This window comes from Heterocephalus glaber, unplaced genomic scaffold (genome assembly GCF_053883595.1).
Source record: "Heterocephalus glaber isolate CG9 unplaced genomic scaffold, H.glaber_assembly_v1.0 deba00001497, whole genome shotgun sequence".
In the NCBI taxonomy this organism is placed as follows: Eukaryota; Metazoa; Chordata; class Mammalia; order Rodentia; family Bathyergidae; genus Heterocephalus; species Heterocephalus glaber.
In genome coordinates this window covers 71,724,653-71,737,500 of record NW_028258320.1, presented here as the reverse complement: position 1 = coordinate 71,737,500, position 12,848 = coordinate 71,724,653, and the positions used below count along the sequence as shown (strand labels likewise).

The 12,848-nt window shown below is 47.2% G+C and overlaps 1 protein-coding gene across 1 annotated transcript in view; it reads right to left on the bottom strand.

The window, feature by feature from the left end:
• Positions 1-12,270, bottom strand: part of LOC101713282 (guanylate cyclase 2G-like) — a 41,593-nt gene extending 29,323 nt beyond the window's left edge. Inside the window, exons 1-8 of the mRNA XM_004839017.4 lie at positions 11,884-12,270; positions 10,181-10,529; positions 8,458-8,567; positions 5,897-6,082; positions 4,297-4,438; positions 2,979-3,114; positions 1,670-1,785; positions 889-1,052 (exon numbers count right to left, since the gene is read on the bottom strand). Coding sequence (XP_004839074.3) covers positions 889-1,052; positions 1,670-1,785; positions 2,979-3,114; positions 4,297-4,438; positions 5,897-6,082; positions 8,458-8,567; positions 10,181-10,529; positions 11,884-12,270 — 1,590 coding nt within the window. The remainder of the gene's footprint in view (positions 1-888; positions 1,053-1,669; positions 1,786-2,978; positions 3,115-4,296; positions 4,439-5,896; positions 6,083-8,457; positions 8,568-10,180; positions 10,530-11,883) is intronic.
• Positions 12,271-12,848: the final 578 nt, after the last annotated feature.

Here is a 12,848-nt window from a genome sequence, read left to right as displayed (position 1 = left end):
CCAGCCTTCTGCCTCCCACATCCTGGCATATCCTACATGACCTCTCCCCTTGTCACGTCTTCTCTGACACCTTCAAGATGCTGACAACTTTAGTCCCTCCGTCTGCAGGGCTCTGTCCCACTGCGGAGACCTCTCTGCACACCTGCCTCCCTCTGAAGCCATCTCATTTGTAGTTGTCCCCAAGCTTTGCACTATGCTTGGTCCACAGTAGATGGTCACCAAGTGTTTGTTGTGTAAATGAACCTTGTTGAAACAGTCATCAGATTAAAGGAGTTAATGTAATTTTAGGGTTGTTCTTTTGAGACAGAATCTTGCCATATAGTTCAAGCTGGCCTTGAACTCACTATGGAACCCAGCCTAGTCTTGAACTCACAGTGGATCCTCTTGCCTCAGCCTCCTGAGTGCTGGGATTACAGGCCTGCACCACCATGCCCAGCTGCAGTTAACGTAATTTTTTTTAAAAAAACTAATTGCTCCCCAGGAAAGGCTGTAATACTTGAGCAGGCTATGTGATGCTTACACCTGCAGAGCAACAGGGTTGACAGGAACTTTAAAGACTCAATCCTTTTTTTTTTTTTTTTTGGCACTGGGGATCAAACTCAGGACCTTGCACTTTCGAGGCAGGTGGTGGAACCACTAAGCTAAATCCCCAGCCCTCAATCCTTTTTAAATAGTCGAAAACTGAATCTCAGGAAGGTGAAGTGATATTCTGAGATATTCAGCCAGGAACCAGGGGCCCAACACCAGAACCAGATCTGGCCTCTCCACTACATACTCGCTTTACACATGAGTCAGCCTCTTGCTCTCCTAAGGTCCTCTACGAGGTCCTTTCCACAAGTCTCCAGCGGTGGCAAGGGACGTGGACATGTGGGTCTCGTGCAGCCTCACCTTGTTCTGGGGCAGGATAGTGATGTCCTCATAGTTGATTTGCCACCAGGTGTCTTTATTTCGGCTCTGTCGCTTTCCCTGCTGCACCCTTACAGCCAGAGCTACAGTGGCAACTCCCAAGACAGTGACCAGGAGCATCACGGTGAGAATCACAACAGTCCCACCTGGGTGGCAGAGGCAGCCATTACACAGGGCTGCTGAGGAGCAGAGGTGCACACAGCCAGTGCCTGAAGGGCAGCGCAGGAGTGGTCCAGGTTAGGACCACACATTCCCTCTTCTGGGAAGCTCTCCCCGAATTCCCTGCAGTTCCCACTGTGACCACACTGCTCCCCCACACGTACAGAATCTTCCATTGTAGGGAAATAATAACGATGACTTCTAACCACGACTGCTTCTGTTCTACTTTTTCTGTGTGCTCTGTGAAGAATTAGAATTCATCTATGTCCGGGGCTTGGCTCCTACCACTGCGCAACACTCTCCTCCACAGAGTTTGCCTATCTCTCTAGAAGCGAAGTTCCTAAGACTCAAATCTCAGGAACCAGGTTTCTCTACACAGAGTTTCTGAGCTGGGAAGGAGGGCCGTGTTGCCCCTTTGGGGATATCTGCCAATGTCTGGAAGCATTTCTGAGAACAACCAAAGGTAACAACCACAAGATTGCTCCTGGCAGCTGGGGGACTGAGAATACTGCTCAACACCCCGCAATGTCCAGGGCAGCTCCCATTGTTCTGTGGGGAGTCACACCCTCCCACTACCTTCTCCCTCCAAGGAGCCACACTTAACCTGGGAAAGTAGGCTCCACTTGGCAGAGCTCATTGGGAAATCCACATCCAGGTCTGAGTCTGTTTCCAGGGAGGAAGTCACGGGGCCACGTAATATTGGAGAAATTCCTCAAGGACCTTTTAAGAAGAAGACAAAGGTCAACATGCCCTGGATTTCTTCTACTCCTCTCTACTTATGTATAACAGGAGCAACTGAAACAGGCATATTATCTACAAACCTCTGCTGCCTGGCCCACAGTTCCCTCCTTCTCTAGTCTTCCGGTTCATCCTCTGCTAATCTAATTCATGGAAGTCGACATCTTTCTGCAGAGTGGAATCCCTGCCTCGAGTTTTGGATTTAAACCATGTTCTTTTGATTTAAAAATCAATGTGACAGGCTGGAGGTAGTGCTGCATGCCTGTAATCTCAGCACTCAAGGAGGCTGAGGCGGGAGGATCGCTGTGAGTTTGAGGCCAGCCTAGGCTACATAGTGAGTTCAAGGTCAGCCTGAACTACATAGCAAGACCCTGTCTCAAAATAAAAGGTGACAAGTCTCTGTTATTGTGGGTTTTGCAAACATGTTTGACATAGACGGATCTTATTGTGTAGCCCTTCACATTTCACAGACCAAAACATCTTCCCTGTGTGTAACATCCCCATCTCCTCATCCCTACAACACAAGGACCTGGCTCATAGCAGATGCTTTGATGGTGGGCCAGCCCACTTTGGTGCATTCCTAAGAGAAAGGGAGAAAAAGGCTCAGGTGGACTTTGGGGGTGGTAGCAGTGGGAGCAAATAGAAGTTTAATTATGTGTTAAGTTTGTTTTTCACTTTCTCATTGATTTGTAGCTGAGAGCCATGGCAGAGATTTCTCCCAGGGAGTCCTGGGTACTTGGAACCCAGGACAGCAGAGTCCTGTACCCCACATAGTCCCTGCTGGGGAGTCAGGCAGCACAGGTGCAGTTGTGCTGACTTTGGACCCATTCCCACAGGGGTGCTGTGCCCCATCAGCCCTGAGGCCAGGACCTCTGCTGGAGAGCACTGGCCAACAGGGACCTGTTTGATCTGGGGCAGCTGGAGGCCTAGCCCCTATGCAGGACCAGCTAGGGGTGCTGAGTTCTGCTCTGGAATCTGAAATGGCCACAGTCTAGGGCAAAACCACCTTAAAATCTCAAAGTCCACCTTTAGGAGTTCAGGGAGTAGCAGCCCACTTGGTGGAGGATTCTAGGCTTGGATCCCAAACTGATCTCCCAGCAGGATCCCTGGTCCCTCTCTCCTCCCAGAGCTCTTCCTGTAGGGTGATTGAAACTTGCAGAAATGCCCTGTGGTACCTGATGACTTTGTTATAGCTGTCATAATGAAGAAAAGGAAGAAAAAAGGTCCCATTTCCAGATTTCTGTAGGGCATAGACAGAGTAATCCATGTGCCTTTCTCCCTGGGAGTCCACAAACACAGAGCCAGTTATTCCTGCAAAGAGAAGATTCAGAAGGAGAGGAAGGAAGGGAAGAAGGGGGAGGCGGGGAGAGAGAGACTGACCATTGGCTAGAGATGACATTCTGCCCTGACTCACATCACCAGCTCCTTTCCCATCCAATGCCAAGGGAGAGGTTTCTGCCATCCCAAGGCATCTGAACCAAGGTCAACAGGCTCAGTCCAGGGAGAGAGACAGTTCATCAGTGGACTTCTGGTTGGGCTTAAGGGCCACACTGGAAGGCAGATGTATTTTGCTAAGCCTATGCTGGCAAGGCCCATCCATCATCACAAAACAAGGTTAAGCAGTCTGTAGTTAATTTTACTCAAAACCTCAGATTCATGATGTTTTCCACAAACAATAAATGACAAGTAAGAGGCCCAGTGGCCACACAGCAGCAGCTGGCTGACAGCTGCCTCTTCCAGTCCCTGCCACCCTCCGGGTTCCTCCCCTCTGGGTGTCAGGTCTGGGGATACACAGGTTTGCAAGCTTCATCCTCAGGCTGTGCCTGAGCCTTTCCCTCCAGACTTGGTTATGCACAGAGGCTTGGGCAGGGCACTCTGTCCCCAGCCAGTAAAGGCTCAATTGTCCACACTGTCCCTCTGGGGACAGGACACCATAGTACCACGTATGAAGCCCCCACAGTGTGCCCAGCATTGTGCTTATAGTGACCTCAGGTCTGGCTCCAGTGGCCACTGTGGAAGAGGCACCATGACTCACTCTGGCCATGGGGGCACTAGAGGCGCAGTGCCTGAGAGCCTCTTAGAGCCAGGCAAGGCCAAGGCAGAGCGCAGCCCCGAACACCCTGGGCTTTGCAGCTGGCCCCAGCTTCTGCCTGCACACCATCACAGAGGCAGGCCTCGAGTCCTTACTTTTATTCGTGATGGCTGCAGCTAGGAAGCAGACATAGGAGAGACTTCTCAGGGGAAAGGGGTAAGGTGGCCAGAGGCCTCCTCCAATGGGCAGGGCGGGATGAGTTGAGCTATGGTAGCTGAGGGACTTTAACCTCAACCACACTTAAGAAAGCCTGAGATCTGCATGAGAAAAGTGAGCTCTGTAGCTCAGTCCAGCGGAAGGCCCTACAGGAGCCTTGTAATCATCTACCCAGCTTCTCAAAGGCCACAGCGACTGGGGCACTAGCTGAGTGCCAAACTGCTCCCCCACATCAAACCACTCACCCTGCAGTGGGGTCGGATTGGCTCTCAGGGTGCTGAGCAGCTGCCGCCCATCTCGAAAGTCTCTTCCGGCCTTTATCATCTCTCCCACGGTCCGGGCGTAGAGCAGAAAGGCATCGTGCAGGTAGGCAGCGTAGGGGCTCACCTTGGACATGGACAAGAGGAGCAGAGCAGTGAGGCCAGGCGCGGGCCTCCATCACCTGACCAGGAGTCCCTCCACCCTGCAAACGGTGGAGCTGGCCCATGTTCTTCTTCCAGACACAGGAAGGGGAGGCCACCTCGGGCCAGGCCCTGCGCTGCTAAGGCTAGCTGTCACAGTCTCCTCCCCTCTTCCTATGCCTCAGTTTCCCAGTTAGATCTCATGATCTGTCAGCTCAGGAATGGCTCTGCAAGCCATGGTCAGCAGAGAGTATGGTTTAAGTGAAAGGGAGAGTCTGGAGCCAGGCCAGCTCTGCCACTTACTGGCTACCACACCAGAGTACATTCTGGGACCTCTCTGATTACAAAATGAGATAAAACTGCTCTTATGACACATGAGCATAGCTAAGTGAGGCAGACTAGGGAAGCTACCCTCGCAGTTTACATGGCCCATAGTAGGTCTTCAATACATGTTCTTCTGTGGGTTTAGCTGATGAAAATACTGGTACCTCCCAAGCTAGCACCATTCTCCTGTAGCAGCTGGAGCACAGCTGATATTTCGTGAACTGTGCCCCACACAGTCCCTGACTGATCATCGTGTCTTGTATGTTAGGATCACAATCAGCCCCTCATTCCCAATCAAGCCCAGTTCTCAGCTTGACCCTGCACTGAAAGTAGCTCCGACTCTGGCCACCATTCTCTCTGAAAAATTCTCTGTGGGAGCTGGTTTGGTTCACCACTCAAACTGCTCAGATTCCCACTGGTTGACTAGCCCTCCTGACTGTCTCCCCACCACCCAGCTCCTCCGCCGGCCTTGATTGCCCTAGCCCCAGGTCTTTGCTTCATCCTAGCTCTCGATCCAAGCATCCCCCAGGGAACGGCAACAGACATGATCCGAGTATCCACCGGGATCTGTTTGGCTATTTCCACATGGTATGTGACCAAACACTCAGGGCCACAGCCTAAGAGGTCATGGCCCTTAGCAGTCCCATTTTACAGGTGAAGAGATAAAGGTGTGGGGAGGTTAAGCGGTTCATGCCAAAGCCCCACAGTTATTTAATAGCAAAAGTAGGATGGGAGCCCAGGATCTGACCCCCAAAAGTCAATAGCCTTTCACCATAACCTCTGTTCCCCTCTGTGGTTGTGGGATGTAAATTTCACAGGAAAGCATCAAACCAATGTTTATTTGGGGCCTTGGAAGATGGGGAAGTGTGTGAGTGTGTGTGTGTGTGTGTGTGTGTGTGTGTGTGTGTGTGTTAGAGGGTGGGGGGAAAAGAGGGGGAATAAGAAGAGAAATGCAAGTGGGCTGGGGATTTAGCTCAGTGGTTCCACAGCCTGCCTTGTAAGCGCAAGGTCCCAAGTTCGATCCCCAGTACCAAAAAAAAAAGAAGAGAAATGCAAAAGCCAAATATAAATATGGTCAAGGAATGGAAGTCAGGGCCCCATGTGGAGTCCCCCATCAGACCTGCTCCTCCGAGGCTATGGGGCTGTGGAAGGGGGCCCCCCTCAGCCTTTGGTACACTTGTTTCCGGAAGTCGTCCTGTCCCGGGCCTTCCCGATAGGAACTGGGGGAGATGAGAAACACCGACTCGTAGACAGTTGGGAACTGTGTCACCTTCTGATTTGTCAGCAGCTCCTTCCTAAAACTGTCCTGAACAATAATGAAAGAAATGTCACCACTCTGTAGGAAACAGGAACTGCAATCAAGGCAATGCTGAACCTGAAAAGCTTGCTGCACACTAGTCCTTGGAAACACAGCGTTTCCAGACAGCCTGCAATATGAGGTCCACATTCTCCAGCCAGCACATAAGCAGTGGGAAGGAAGCTAAAAATGAAATAAAAAATAAAAACATACCTGGTGCATCAAGCAGGTAAGATACAGAGAGCTCATAGCAATGAGCACAAAAGTTCAAGAGTTTAGGATTATCTATTCTCAATCTGCTTCTCGTTGCTTAAGTGCTTTATTATCATTACCTATATCATCACCTGTATTGTTACTACCATGAATAGTATATACTCACTCATTGTATATTTTCCTGTTTCCGGTTGCTCCCTCCTTCTCCACCCTGGGAGATATCCAAACAATACAGGCAGGTAAGGGGGGCGGGGGATGTGCACACGCATGTGAGTGTGTGTCCACATCTGCATATGTGTGCTTTATACTACACTGTGGTTCTGAGACTTGATTTTTTTCCACTTAATCCTACACTGGGGACACTTTCATAGAAAGGATTGATGCATTCTTTTTAAAAACAGCACGAATTCAATTTGCATGGACTTTGTGTGGTATATTTTTAGTTCTGTGCTCTTTCTGCCACTTCAAACTAATTGGAATTGATCATCAAAGGTTAGGGAGGAGACAACAGGGGATGGCAATAAAAAGAGAAGGTAGGAGGATATGCTGGCAAATCTGGCCTATATTTACAACTCCAGCTGCGACCCAAAGAAATCCGAGACTCTTTTAGCCATATTTCGTGATAATGAAGAGAAATCTGTGACATTATTTTATTGCTTCCTTTACTTCCTTTTGCCCTCAACTTCTTATGATCATATAAAACAAGTTCATTTTAGAAAGCTAAAGCTTTGGGGGAAATTATACAATGTGTCCTTAGCTAAAGGCAACTGGCTTGTTTGGATGTCTATAGGGTGACGTGCTTCTGTGCACAGATACTGAGGCCAGTCTGCATGGGTTGAATTCTTGCTCTCCCTCATACTAGTTTTACACCCTTGGACAAGTTATATAAACTCCACAGGTCCCAGTTTCCTCTTCTTAGAAACATACCTACCCCACAGAGTGGTTGTGATTGGAAATTAATTTTAATACATCAGGCATTCACGGTGGGGCCTAGCACCTCACGAGCATTCTGTAAGGCAGGGCTGTGGGGGGTGAAGAACAAAAGCTCCAGTTTGGAACACCAGCTATGCAACTTGGAAATGCTGAAATCTTAGGTCAGGTACTTTACTTAACTAAGCCTTGGCTTTTCTATTTGAAAGTTGGCATGTCGATCATATCTATCTCCCAAGGCTGTGGGAAATATTAAGTGCAGTAATGCATATGGTAGCTGCTTCACAGGGCCCCTGGGACCATCAAGTCCAACGATGCATGTGAAATGTGTAACTCAGTACTTGTAGGAAGCACATAGTACTTTAGTCATTTCTGTCATTACCAAACTACTTAGGAATACCTTTTACAGTTTAACTCTACAATGTCCTCCAAAGGGGTCCTCATGTGTGTGGAAGATGATTAGATTACGAGGATGCTCTCGTCATCAGTGGATTTATCCATTGGTGAGTTCAGTAATTCATGTGCTGTCAAAAGTTTGGACCTGTTTGGAGGGGTGGGTCCCTGGGACCATGAGCTGGAAAAGTATATTCTCATCCCTGACCCCCGCCCCCTTCTCTCCTTCCTGACTGCCATGGGATGAGCAGCTTTTGCCCACTGTGCCTTTTGTCCATGCTGTTTTTGCCTTGGAGTCAGCCAACCATGGACTGGACCCTCTGAAACTATGACCCAAAATAAGCCTCTCCTCTTTGAAGTTGTGAATGTTGGGTATTTTGTCCCAGCAACAAGAAAGTGACTAATACATTGCCTCCTTGGGCCAATATGTTGCTCTCTCCAGGCCTTTGTCAAGGCTTTACTTAGTAGGGATACAGGAAGGTGGCTGCGGAAGAAAAGTGAGAGCCACTTGTATCTGAGAGTCCTATGGAAAGGTGTCATCCACCTTTAGAAATGATAGTTTTCCTCAGCTAGAGTCTGCTGACTTAAAGTGCAGAATACAATCCCCAGAGCCCGTTAACCTCACTGAAGGACTGGCCTAGCCTCTTACTAACTGTGCAAGGGAATTCTGGGCACATTCTTTCAGCTCAGTCCTAGTCTCCTGATTTTAAGATGAAGATCCAAGAATACCTACCTCCAAGGTTTGTAATGTGTATTAGGTGAACTAGTATATACTGGTTCATGGTGACAAGTACTCCACACTCATCACCTTTCTTTACCAGGGCCACTAAGTGGTAGTCAGCACCCACCTCCAGCTGCTGCAAAATGATGAAGACAAATTCTCTGGTATCGAGTCCTAGATTCTCTGCAGCCAGCAGAATCCTCTTTGCATCCTCTGAGCTGCAGATTAAGATGATAACTGTAAGAGAGGAAAAGAATCAGCCGGTAATGCATGCTTCCATAGAAGCTTGTATGCACACTCTCTCTTTTTAAAGCCTACCCTAAAGCACTCCAAACAAGACACAAACCTTTTCTTTTTATGAGACTGCTTCAAGAAATAGAAATGGCTAAACCACTCCCAGAGTGTTTATTTCTTAAACCTAGACCACAATATACAAACTGGCCACTTTTGCCCTATGGAAATTAAAGTCGTTGTGGCAGCCCCTACATCCTGACACAATGCACAAATCCAGAAAGTTTGAAAGCAAAGTGCATTATTTTCTTTCATTTAACTCCTCAAAAAAAGCAGAATAATAGGGAGATAGATCTTTCTCAAATGGGAAGACTAAGAGCCGGAGGGAGCAGGATGGAGGGGTGGGAAAGGAAAGGAAAGGAAAAAAGGAACTGAGAGCTGCTATACGTGCATAACTCCATATGAGGAATGCAAACATCATGTACTGCAAACATCATGTACTGCAAACATGCACAAATAAAAATACATTTTGAAAACCAAAAAATGGGTCTGTCTTGTGATTCATCATCTACACATCAGCTAGGAGGCGATCGTGAAAGATCTCAAATCAAGGCATTCTGACTTTCTGAGCTGGGATGGGCCCCTGAGAAGTAGCTATATTACTCTTTCGTTCAATCACATCATCATTCACTTGGAGGACCCACAACTGAAGTCATGATTTATTTTTTAGAGTTTTTAAATAGTAATCTATTTTTCTGAGCTCCGACTATGTGTTAGGCACTGTGCTAGGCTATCACAGGAGAAGGCAGAAAGGCTTGTGGCGTCACTGACAGTGTACAAGCAGAAAGACTGAAGTGTCCACTCAAGGCTGTCCTAGTAGTGAGGAAGGAAAGAATGCTGTGTTCCAAAGGGGGAGGGGGACAACCCCACATGAGACAGAGAAAGTGCATCTGGAGCACAAGGGAAGAGGCGGGGGGCCTGCGGGTGGCACTCTAAAATGAGGACTCAGCAAGTCCTAGAGTCCCGGGACCAGAAAGAGTTTAGTTTATTTGAAGAACAGAGTCAGTGAGTAAGAAAGAACCTACTAAGCAGTTCCATCATGGAAACAGTCACTGCCATCTGTTGTCAAATTGCTGCCTACACAGACTAAGCACTCGGTGCACGACCTTACTTGATCCTCACCTTCGTATGAAGGAGCTAGGATGACTCTCTCCATTTTACAGATAAGGTATCTCAGACACAGAGATGTTAAAGTTTTTGGCCAGAAGCACACAGCTGGCAAGGGTCAGAGGCTGGAATCAAACCCAGGTGGGTCTGTCTCCAGAGCCCATGCTCTGAACAGCTACCAAAGGCCAGGACGTGTCACCTCTGAAATGTACTTCTAGAACTCCTCTCTGCATCATGACTCTATAGCATCTGAGATCTCACTTTAGACCCCCAAAAACATTGGTGATGTCAAGCAAAGTAATAAATTGCTTTGTTGTATCATTAATTTTATACCATTTCTATCGGATTTTTATACTCTTAAAAAAATAAAGAGCCCTTGGTTTGTTTCAAACAATCCACTCATTCTATTTCTCTCTCCAAACATGAACCATGGGAGACTCTTTCCTACTTACCCCTGGCCAGGGCTGACACGTTCCTGAGAGCCTCCTGGAGGAGGGCTGGGTCGTGGCTGGTGCATCTCATGCTGGCAGTGATGGTAAACTGGGACTGCAGTTCCTCCTCTACAACCCTCCACAGCTTATCCAACTCATCCCAGGAGGAAGCCCCATAGCAGCTTCCAAACATCCCAATGTGCTTCCAGCCCAGGTACTGGAGACTTTTCTGGAGCACATCACCAATTTCCTGCTTCGGGGGCACAAGTGTCACACAGGTATCATACAAAAAGTGGTTTTCCAGTATTGCCATTTGTCCAACAAAGTCAAACATGGGGATATTCCACTCAGAAGCCAGCAAACCAGTAACCTTGAAAGTAATGAAAAAGATGTCGTTCCATGATGAAATTTATGCTACACTCAAACCTCAGTGTGAAGTTTCAGCACAACCTGGGACTCAGTGAAGCTAGGATCACACTGGACCTTCTCCCATGGAATGTTGATGATGTAAGTAGAAGCAAGACCTCAGAGGACAAGGATAACAAAGGCAAGAATTTATTGACTGCTTGCTACATGCCAAGCACTCTACTAAGAGCCTATATATTTCAACTTTTGTAACATTTCTATGAGGTAGGTATTATCATTAGCCTTGTTTGAAAAATGAAAACATGGAGACACAAAGATGTAAGTTACGTAGCTGATGAACTCAAGCAATATGGTTCCAGAGCCGATACTCATTGCCACCCATTTACTCTTTCTTTCTTAACTTCTCTTGCTCACTTCTTACACATTTTTCATTAGGCTCCCATACTTTACAAGGAACTTTGGAAAACTTATTCTTAAAGAACCTTATGGCCTCCAGGAGCTAAGATATCTAAAGCTAGCTCTAGAGTTAAATATAACCTGTAGGATTTATAGAATATATTTACAGGAATTCAGAGAACTAACGAATTACTTTTAATTGAGGAATTAAAGATCTGGGGAGTCGGGTGGCACTTGAGGTTGACTTTGAAGAAGAGGACAGCTGGAAATATGTCAAATGGGGAATTCTAAGACGGACCAAGATTCAGATTAAAATGCAAATGTGAACTTCATTTTACAACACCAACTAATGATTCTCTGCAGTGCTTGGGGAGTGAGACCTGTGAAGCTCCTGCCCAGTCTCCCTTTGCATCAACATCTCTCAGAAGACATGATACCCGAGGGCATCTACAAAGTTAGTCTCATTAACCAGACAAACGCGAAGCACTCATTTCCCACCTTGCCCCGCTCTAGCTTAAAGCAATGCATCATACCTTATTCTTTCTCATTTACTTTCACCATCACTGAATAATTTATTATATATGCCAAAGGCAAACCTCCTCAAACCATTGATAGTTTCATATTTAAAACCACTCATTTGTTTTCATTGTAATTATCCTGAGCCATGTGACTGACAGCCTAAGAGTGAATAATAACAGTCTCTACACAAATCAACCAGAGGAAGAAGAGGGGCATAAACTAAAGAATGATTTTTTATTTGAAAGGCTTTCTCCAAGGAGAATGCTAACTGTTCTAATTACATGGCATAATTACATCTAAAAAATGGTACCCAAGACTTATACAGCTATAGTTACAACAATGTGATCTTTGTCAAGACATTATTGAAATCTGTGCCATCAACTTCAAGACCATCCCTTCTGAGGGAAACTCGGCCACCATTTTTAGAAGGCTGTATACTCTACCTCTGCTGCTTCTGGGCATGCTGGGCCAAACAGGGCAGAAATCTGTTCTTTCTGGACCTGGTTGATGAAAACAGCAAGAGACCCCTTGGTGCTGCAGGCTGAGTCGGTGTAAGTGAACTCCCAGCTGAAGTTTCCAAGCCCCACTACTGGCTTTGCGTTGACCTTGTCCATGGCAATCTGGAGGCCTGCCCCCAGCCTCTGCGCACTGACTGGGTGGGAGATGTTCCAGGGGGCATGGAAGCCCACAGTGAGTTTAGCAGCTTCAAGCCAAGTCACCAGCATAGTGGCAAACAGCATCAGCACTAGTGTTGTGTGGCCTACATGGCACTCAGTCCCCCAACAGAGTCCTGAATCTAGAGGGGCCTTAGGACCTATTCTGAGGACCATGAATGGCATCTAACACAGGTCACGCCAGAACATGGAGAGGCTCAGCCTCCTGACCACTCTTGCCAGGAATTTATAGGACAGTGTACAGTTCCCTGAGGACCACAGCTTGCTTTCTATTCAGTGCCACTAATTAACTAGAAGTCTCTCTTCCCGAGTTTCTCCTAATACAATCTAGAAGCAGCGGTCTTACAGAAAGAGGCAGAGCCAGGGGTCATCAAGGCCCTGGTTAGTAATCCAGTTACTCCATTGACAACCTTCACGTTCCTAGGCAAGTCACCATGACTCCCCTAGTAAAGTAAGGGTCATGGGAGCCACTCAAATGTTGTCAGATGGACTGTGCTAGAATTTTTTTTTTTTTTTTGTACCAGGCATCAAACTCAGGACCTTGCACTTGCAAAGCAGGCAGCAGCACCGCTGAGATAAATGCCCGGCCCTGTGCTAAAATTTTGACTGCACCAAGTATTACTTGTGTGACCTGGGACACACTACTTCCCCTCTGTAAAACTGGGAATAAACTGTAATGAAGCCTTCCCTAAAGTAATATGTTGAGGATTAAAAGAGATCATATAAGTCTAGCC